Source organism: Diprion similis, chromosome 10 (assembly GCF_021155765.1).
Source record: "Diprion similis isolate iyDipSimi1 chromosome 10, iyDipSimi1.1, whole genome shotgun sequence".
Lineage (NCBI taxonomy): Eukaryota > Metazoa > Arthropoda > Insecta > Hymenoptera > Diprionidae > Diprion > Diprion similis.
Genome location: NC_060114.1, coordinates 1,859,546 through 1,869,772, shown reverse-complemented (window position 1 = coordinate 1,869,772; position 10,227 = coordinate 1,859,546). Strand labels below are relative to the sequence as shown.

Sequence of the window (10,227 nt, the reverse complement as noted above, 5' to 3'; positions counted from 1 at the left end):
ACACCCTGCTGAACCAGTTGACAGCCCCTACAAGCCTTGACAAAGCGCTCCACATCCCCGTCAATACCGTCCCACCAAACTTTTGATCTTAGTCTCGCCTTCATTGATACGATCCCAGGATGACCTTCATGAGCAATGCTTAGCGTCCTGTTTCTAAGGCTCCTAGGGATTACCAGCCTTGTTCCCCGAAGTACCGTATTCTCGCATGTACAGAGTTCGTCTTTTAACAATCTGAATTTTGAACTTGACAACGTGTTCCAGTTCCCTGTTGACAGTGCTTTTCGAACTTCTTGTAATTGGGGATCTTTTTCTGACTCGAGTTCTATTTCCTCTCTACACAGAGCTCTCGGTATAGTTTCTGTGACTATAGTCCGAATATAGAATTCGTCTTCGAGTGCACTTTGCTCAATTTCGATTTTGTTTTTAACCAACCTTGACAACGGGTCCGCGATATTACTTGAACCTTTTTCATATATGACTCGATATCGGTAGTTTTGTAACCGTAACACCCAGCGTTCGATCCGCGCACATGGTTTCGAGCGAGTCCCAAAAATACACTCGAGAGCTTTGTGGTCAGTTACTAAATCAAAATTGCAACCGTATATCCAAAAATGAAACCTTTCACATGCCCAAACCAACGCCAATGCTTCTTTCTCTGTTTGAGAGTATCTCCGTTCACAATCAGACAAACCTCGACTTGCATAGTGAATGACTTTCCATCCTTCAGATCCCAGCTGTGTTAAAACAGCGCCTAAAGCTACCGGACTCGCGTCAGCTATAACTCGAGTTTTTGCTTCAATATTGAAAACCCCCAGAGTTCCTGCGTCGGACAATTTCTGTTTTAAGTTTACAAACGCCTGTTCCTGTTCTTTTCCCCACACAAATCGCGTATTCTTTCGTGTGAGTTTCCTAAGCGGTTCACTGATAGTGGCTAAATTAGGTATAAACGCTGCGTTAAAATTCACTACTCCGAGGAAACTTCTCACCTCTTCCGCCGTGGTTGGTGCCCGGAATTTCTCACCCGCTCTACTTTCGTTTCCAACGGTCGTACCCCTTTTCCCGTGATTTTAAAACCCAAAAACTTGACCTCTTTTTCCCCGAAATGACATTTATCCTTATTGAGCGTTAGACCTTTTTCTTTGAGTCTTTGGAAAACTGCTCTTAAGCGATGGTCGTGCTGTTCTTGGGATTCCCCGAAAACTAGAATATCATCGAGAAAGTTTATGACCCCGGGTAAACCTTTCAGCACTCCCTTCAATATTCGCTGAAACATCTCCGGCGCACAATTTATCCCGAACATTAAACGCTTATATCGATATAAACCCGAATCCGTCACAAACGTAGTGATTTCTCTCGAATAACCTTTTCTGCAATGTGAGAGGCGTTCTACGAACGGGTTGTGCCACGGGGGGATAGCTCAAGTCGATAGGCAGCTCCAATTGAAAATCTTTTAATTTCCCGATTCCCGAAAACAATTTGTCGTCTATTTCTTTTGTCTCGATTCTATCAATTTGTAGCTCCTTTCCCACTCGTAGCACTCCCAACTTTGTTGCCTACTCAAATCCCAAAAGAGGTCGACCTTTCCCTTTCATCACGACAACAGTAGCCTCCCCTGTTTTTTTTCCTATCTCTATTTTACAATCAAACTCGCCCATTAATTCTAAATTTGATTCCTGGCCGTACGCGAATACTTTCTTGTTTGTTTCTATTCTTGATCTACACTCGATGCCTTTCCTTTTGCAGTTTCGCCAAGTGTCTTCGTCGATTATGTTGCACGTTGACCCTGAATCGATGATGAACTCCACTTCAACGCCGCCGACTTCGGCTGTGACCCCTTTTTCCTTGATTGCGTTTACCGTCTCCCTCGCCGTCAAGCTGAACGCATAATGTGCGTCTATATCCTCGCCTCCAGTCTCCGTATCGTCAATTCCTCTGACGTTGTTCTGTCGATTTCGGTTTTGATGCTGTGGTGGGTTATTTGCGTTACCCTCCTCCGATGAACGTCTATTACTTCTGCATACAGAGGCGAAACGGCCAGTTTTGTTACAACGGTTGCACAATTTTCCACGAGCGGGACATCTCTCGTCCGTGGGCGAGTGACCTGTATAACCGCATCGAGAACATTTAGCGTCTGTGTTTTTTGAATGTGATTTCGTTGTGTAACTACTGCTAGATATCTTCGCCACTGATTCGCCTTCCATCTGCTTCACCTGTACCGTCATCGTCTCGAAAGCTTGCGCGATTTTTAGCACATCTGCAAGCGTCACCGTGTCTTTTTCTAATATTCGCTTTCGAACTTCCGACGAATAACACTTTTCTATTATTTGGTCTCGGATTTCCTCTTCCTCTTGCATGAACGCACAATATTTTGCTTGTTGTCGGATTCGAGTCGTGAATTGTCCGATAGATTCACTGGCCCCTTGACTCATGCCACGGAAGATATGTCGCTCATATGTTGCATTCAGTTTCGGCTTAAAGTAATCTGTCAACGCGGTCTTTGTTTTGGCGTACGCGTCCTCTTGCGCGTCAACCGTATCGGCGCCCGGAATTGCGTAGAACACGTCCTGCAACGCAAATCCGCCGTAGTGCAGCAACATTGCTTTTTTCCGCTCTGCCGCTGTTATATTCTTACTTACTAATAACAGTTCCAGACCGCGAAGCCATCTTTCCCATCTCTGATAAACTCCTGGCTGATCTTCGTTCGGGTTAAACGGTGGAATTCCTCCTCCTGCCTCTTGTTCGGCCATGTTGTCACTCGTGGTGTCCTTTTTGCACGTTTGTCTTTTCTTGCGTCCTCGTAATTAGAATCCGTCGATTCGCAATCCACCTTAATTTTCCTCGTCGCCAATGTAATTTATGGTTAACACAACACCAGATATTTCGTGGTTACTCAATGTCTTTATTTCACCTCCCTACAATCTCTGCTCCTTGCACACGTCCTTACCGCCGCTCGCTCATGGCTATCTCCCGCACACACACACATACCTGCATCACCCAATCGACTCCTTAACACTAGCGGCGCCACTCGGCGCGTGCATACACTACATCCATGTGTATTTCACGTATTCCCGTGCATTGTTTTGGTTTTGGTGGCATTTGATCCCAGGACGTATCTAAAGGCTTAGGTTGTTGTTGTGGTCCCTTCTGTTTATCAGTTGGTGCTCCGGGGTTTGTGTTGTCCTTTTGATTTTGCCTGGCTAGGTGAAGGAGCAGGTTCGTTAAGGAATTCCATATAGCACCGAGTAGGTGGAAGCTGCGTCCGTAGGCGTTCTTCAGGGCTTATCCGTGGATTATCGTGTCGAGAATAAACTTGGTTATTTGGAAGGTTACCCAAATTCCAATTCCTCCTGCGGCGAGGGTGCCAAAGCTTACGAACCAGCCCCGCATTATGGTCCACGTGTTCTTCGCTATTTCTTGCAGCCCTCTGGCCATGTCGTTTAGTATTCCGGTTTTTTCTGCTGGAAACATGATGTGGTCCCGTAGTCGTTCAAGATCTTTTGGAGAGTAGATCCCGCTGGTCGCTAGCTTATCGGGGTTAATATATTTCCATGTCGGTGTGGTTAAAGGTTCGATTGTCCCTGCGGTGTCGTTGCTTCGGTTAATTCTGGTAGTAGTTTATACCATTTTTTGTCAAGAATGAACATTATCGGGATAGAAGGGTTCCATTCTATGTGGACTCCTGTTTTCATTAAGATGCTGCTTTTTGGTGACATGAACATGTTGCTGTTCCCTCTGAGTACTGGTAGTTCTTGGTAACAATTTTCGGTATTCCTTACTTTCACGTCGACTGGTATACATTTAACTACATGAGCCAATTCTCCGGCTATTGTTGCCATGTACCCTGGTCTTTTCATTAGTTGATGCGCGAAATCATCGGGCGTCAAGGCTGTAGTGGCCAATACATTACGAAGGACTTGTTGCTTGCATTCTATTCTGTTCTAGCTTGCATTTTTGAGAAAGCACATCTTGATATAAAGCTGACATCTGCATCCTCCTGTGTCTTTCCACATATACGAATTTCGAGTTTACGTAAGTGAATATGTCCAGATTATTAGTAGCTATAGGTTTTTTTATGGGTGAACGCGTTTCTAGCTGGATTCTCGGCGATAAGTAATATTGAGTGTTCGGTTCGAATAACGTTGTATCCACATAATTGATGTCGTCCCTTTTTTGAAAATGCAAAGGTTATATCCTGGGTGGTAACCGTGTATACTTCGTCGTGACTTTCGTCGCTATTCTTGATTTTTGTGGCTCTTCCTTCGTACAGGACGTCGTATCGGTTCAGTTGACAAGAATCTTTCGGTAGGGTTTCCCAAAACGTATTTCCTCCTTTGTTGTCTATGCAGTTACCGCTGTTGAAGTCGCATGCGTTTCCGTATCGAAGCATAATTTTGTTAGAATTTAGGTTTATTTTTGCCGTGTAGTCGGTTAGGCTGATTTTTACGTATCCTTGGACTACTACATTACTCCATGTTCGTTTAGTTTTTGCCTCCAACTTCGTTTCTTGACATTCGGGGTCGTTTTTGCATAAGGGGTTGTAATTTTCACTACCTATTTTATTTGTTAGTTGATTCTTACGTATTCCATATAGTTAACTACGTTTTATGTATAATTTAATCAGTAGAACCACGGAGTTTATGCTTGGTGCGTTGTAGAAACATGCCCGACTTTTATTTTTAATTTATCGCATCGTCATCATCATCGTTAGGGATCTCGATTACTAATTCTACAATCTCGAGGTATTGTTTTTACCTTACTTCGATTTTTGTCGTCAATTATTATTGGGAATGTTTCGTCCTCCGCGTCTTTGATCAATATAATGGTGTTCGCGAGGGTATCGGTATCGAGATCTATAACGATCTTGTATGCGTTGCCGATGTTATAATTTTCGCGCACGTTGTAATTATACTTTCCTGGGGGCAAATTTTCATTCAATATCATTCGGCGGATTGCTTTCTTTGCCCAATCTGGCATGATTCTATTGCACCTTACTGCGGCAATACTGTTAACGTGTATTATTTAAAGGACCTGTGGGGTCGGAAAGAACTGATCGTCAAAAATCATCATTGGGTTTTCTTCCTGTCGTACGAGGTTCATCCTGCAAAATTTAAATATATTATCTGGTAATCTATGCTGATGTGTGTTCATAGGTATACAAGTGAGTTTTCTGTTAAGTTTTCCTTCTACTCCCTTACCCATTCTGTGGGTGGAGTCACTGCCTGAGTCACTGCCTGAGTCACTGCCTGTTATTGGTCAGTCCATTTGTCGTTTAATGTGGTTGGTCAATGCATGTCTTGAGGGTCGGATATGTGAGTTAATATAAGGGTCTGTCTTGGTGATTTTTGTCACCACTCGTGTTTCTCATTTCACCAAATTTAAGCGAAAGAGAAAAAAAAATTGAACTATGTCCGACTTGACTCAAATTTCTGTAAGTGCTCAGTATTTTGATTTTGTTTACAAAAATGTGTACGTGTCTGAATTGTTCGTGTGTTTGTCAGTCTGTTTTATTATTTATTTATATGTTAAAGAAATATTTGCGGTTCTAGTTTGTCTTGAAGTTGTTCTTTGGCTGATCGTTTTTGGATTCATGTTGAGTTTTTTTTTTCTTTTCAAACCTGTTCTAACTATTTGTTGTTTGTTGCAGCGATTATTGAAAGCTCTCGATTGGGTGAGGGTTTCCGAATTCGTGAACCGGCGACTTGAGAGACGGGGGATCCGCGACGACGCGGAATCTTTTAACCGCGTGATGGAGGATAGTCGGTGGGACTGTAATGACTATATTGATTACTATGGTGTGCGGTGGCTGTTGGGTGAGGATTTCCGAATTCGTGAGCCGGCGACTTAAGAGAAGGGAGATCCGCGACGACGCGGAATCTTTTAACCGCGTGACGGAGGATAGTCGGTGGGACTGTGATGACTATATTGATTACTATGGTGTGCGGTGACTGTTGGGTGAGGATTTCCGAATTCGTGAACCGGCGACTTGAGAGAAGGGGGATCCGCGACGACGCGGAATCTTTTAACCGCGTGATGGAGGATAGTCGGTGGCACTGTGATGACTATATCGATTACTGTGGTGTGCGGTGGCTGTTGGAGGGACGGTGAGGCCAGTGGTCTCCTTACGACGATTGGGACCACCCGGCTTGGTTGGCACCCGGGGGTTTATGGGTCATATGTGACCCCAATTATTGAACAACAGAATCCCTTGTTTGAATAAAACATATCATATTTTAATTGTTCCTCGTGTATCGAAAAATTTACTTCCTTCCAATAGTCTATAGCTAGTGATAAGTTGTTTTCAGGTTTTAGTCTTTAGAAGCATTTTCTGTCAAGTGAGCTACTTGGATTTGTTGGAATTTGTTCTGGTGTTTTGTCGTGTTCTATGTTCTGTGATTTATCTGAGTTTTGTTCTTATGGTCGATGAAGTTTCCGATCCGTTGCATTTACTTGCTACTTACGCGCACATTGAGGGTGTTAAGCCGCATGATGCTTGGGCTAAAAGCGGGCGGAGCTGAGAGAGTGGAGCCTAGTGATTGGAGTTGCTATTCGTTGGATTCGATATCTGAGCCTGTGGGAAGTGGTTAATGCCCGCGGCGTTCTAGGTGGAGTTTTTACGTCCAGAATGGCGGTATGGTTTTCATGAGGAGTTATAGCGACTCAGCCAGGAGATTACGGGGATATTGTATTTTCTCGGGAAGTGCGTCCCTTACGCGCTGGGCTCACAGAATCCGTTAACTACCGTTTGCGTGGCCGCATGCCTTGTTTCCCTGAGGTTATAAACCTTAATATTGATATCGTTCGGGAATACTCGCTCAATTATTTTTTTTACAGTGTGCCAGTCTAGTCGGTCTAATCCGCAGCCCAATCTTGGCATTGCTATTTCGTTAATCTGAAGTATCGAACATTTATGGTAAAGATTTTTAAGTGCATATTTTAGATTTTCGTACGTTGGTTTGTCGTTGCTTTTCCTTTTAGTTATTAAGTTAGTGAGTACACTGCCTACTTCCGGATTTTGTGCCCTCAACTCGTCGATGGAGCCGAACAGACGTTTAACCCTGTACCCATGTGGAGGTCTTTGGCTACGCAGTGTGCTAGTGGAATGTTGGGCGGGGCGGCAAATAAGTCTTTTGTATTCTTATCCTATCGTCTTGCTGTTGCCTCTGTTCCCTTCGCCGCAGGTCAACGAATGGTATGGTGATTGGTGGTTTTCCTCATATTAGTAGATCGTTTTCCAGGTCCATTTTTGCGTCTCTTTTATCTAAGAAGTTCAATCCCAGGACAAGCGGCTGGGATAGGTTTTTTATTACTACTACGTCTTGTGATAACCTCATTCCGGCAACGTGCATGGTCATCAGTACTCTCTCTATCGATCGCTGGAAGGTTCCGGTTAACGCTGTTCCCATTGTTATTCGAGGAGCATCTAGTATTCGTGGAAGAGGTTAATTGCGGTGCAATGCTTTCCAGGTAGGTTAAAGTGGCTAGGTTAATGAAACTACACTGAGCGCCTGTGTCGATTAGCGCATGGATGATACTTCCTAGGACTATGATTTTTATCATTGGGTGGATATTGTAATTGTCTAATGTTATCAACAAATTCTGAGCTCTCGATGGCTCGTGGTAAATATGATATTGAAATTTTCGGTAAAGCTGTAGGCCAAGAGCCAGAGCAGAAAAACAAGGTTCGTAATGCAATCTTCTACACACGAAATTTTATTGTTGGAACATGTTCAGGGGTGTCCACTGAATATAAATCCAAGTTTGCGTCACGGTGGGGTGCCCGCGTTAGACGCCATCTTGGAAGACACATTTTATCAAATCTCTCGTGAACCGTGCATTGTACGACAAAAATAGTGGAAATCATTTTCGTAGATAATAACATTCTCTACAACTTTTTTTTATAAATTTTTTCTATACAATGCACAGATTTTTATTTATAGCGCTCCAAACTTTTTTTAATTTGGTTATTGCTAAATTTATAGTTAACGGTTGATGATAAATGAAAAATGGTAATAATCAAATTTGTAGAGCATAAAATTTCCTATAAATTTATAAATAAATAAATTCATATTATAAATAATATAATATAAAATAAAATAATATAATAGAAATATAATATAATAATAACATTAATTATTATTTATAATAGTTGTATTAATAATTTCTGAACATCTTATGCCGTTTTATCCGATACGAAATGTTTTCTGCTCGTAGTAACGAGCAACATTTCCACTGATAATTTACGAGGTGAAAGTTTTATCAAGCTATAGCTCTTGAAGTATACGTTTCACGAAAAAAAGTTTTAGATGAAATTTATAGAAAATTTTATGCTCTACAAATTTGATTATTACCATTTTTCATTTATCATCAACCGTTAACTATAAATTTAGCAATAAACAAATTAAAAAAAGTTTGGAGCGCTATAAATAAAAGTCTATGCATTGTATAGAAAAAAGTTATGAAAAAAAGTTGTAGAGAATGTTATTATCTACGAAAATGATTTCTACTATTTTTGTCGTACGATGCACGGTTCACGAGAGATTTGATAAAATGTGTCTTCCAAGATGGCGGCTAACGCGGGCACCCCACCGTGACGCAAACTTGGATTTATATTCAGTGGACACCCCTGAACATGTTCCAACAATAAAATTTCGTGTGTAGAAGATTGCAGAAAAAAAATCCCCGGCTCTTGGCCTACTGTGTGAATAATTTTAGCTCTCCGTCAGCAGGTACTTGACTCGATGGTGCGCGCGCTATTCGTCCGTATACCAGTTCATAGGGTGAGTATTTTGTTGCTTCGTGCGTGCTCGTATTATATCAGAACATGTCCAGCTCGATCCAGCTGTCCCAATCCTGTTTATCGCTTATGAAGTGTTTTAAATACTCTATTAACACATGATGAGATCTTGCCAGCAACCCATTGGATTGTGGGTGAAACGCTGTGGTTTTAAGCTGTTGAATTTTGAAATATTTGGCTATAGATTTAAGTAGGGTGCCTATGAATGCTTGCCCTTGATCAGTTAATACTGTTCTTGGCGCACCGAATTGGCAAATGAATTCCTTTACAAAGGCCTCGGCGATTCCCTGTGCTGTTGCCCTTTTAAGGGGTACTGCTAACTGTTGAGACTTTTGTTGCGTTGGAAGTGGGTAACGGTGAGAAATTGATACTTGTCTTGTAGTTTAGTTGTAGTTTATTATAGGTGTCGTTATGATTCGATGAAAGAGGAACAGAAAAGGCGCCTTTTACAGGAGTACTTATTCTTTTTCTTATATTTTGAACTTGAATACACTTTATTTTACTTATTTTCCTAATGGATTTTTCAAACAAATACAGGATTACTTTGGATCTTTTTCTCTGACAATTTTTGACACTCTTCATTACTAGCTGACTGTTTCATAATGAGGTGTCTGCGCATACCGGATGTCGTGGTCCGGCGCTCTTAGGCTGCGTTCATATTTTTAAAGTAATTATTTTATACTTAACACTAACGAATATTTTGTTAAGTTATCCTGCATAGTCAGCAAAAATGAATATTCATTTTTCGTTGTCGAAAGCGGTCCTACTATATCCAGGGATATTTTGACGAACGCGATGGAGGAAGTATCGGTTATTACCATGTTATTACCATCGGTTGTTTTGTTTTTACTCGAAATTGTTTTTTCTTTTGATAGCTTATACATCGTGTAATAAATCTTTGAATTTCTTCCTTCAGATTCCTCCAATAATAGTTTTGTTTTATTCGGTTGTAAGTTTTCATCACACCCTTGAGTCCTCCTATTGCTGACGCGTAGGCTTCCTCAATGATAGCTGATCGTTCTGATTGAGGTGGTAAAATGACTTTTTTCGCGCATACTAAAATCGTTTCATTTTACGGGGTCGGTGGCGAATGTGATTCTGAGTAGGTTGATAATGTGTTTCCAAGGTATCCCGTAAATTCCCTCCTTGGTTCCCGATATGAATATTGGCGTAATTGCGAATTGGATAATTAAGGTTCTAAGTTCATAGACAGCTGTTTTTAATTGTTCGCCTACATTTTCTTCTCCTGCCAAAATTATAATGAATTGTTTCCCTGATTTTCGTTTCCTGAACCATGTTTTTCCTCCCTTTGCGTTAATATTTCCTAATTTTATGGCCTTGCCACAGGCTACGAGTGACCTTCCCCCTGAATTTATGGGTTCTCTGTGTTCGTTGGCAAACCAAATTATTGCTCCCTTTTTCGTTATTATATT

General features: G+C 41.6%; 1 protein-coding gene across 1 annotated transcript; it reads right to left on the bottom strand.

Annotated features, from left to right (window-relative positions):
- Positions 1-1,553: 1,553 nt before the first annotated feature.
- Positions 1,554-2,747, bottom strand: LOC124411366. Its single transcript, XM_046890459.1, has one exon. It carries the CDS (start codon positions 2,745-2,747, stop codon positions 1,554-1,556), a length of 1,194 nt encoding a protein of 397 aa, XP_046746415.1.
- Between the last annotated feature and the right edge of the window lie 7,480 nt (positions 2,748-10,227).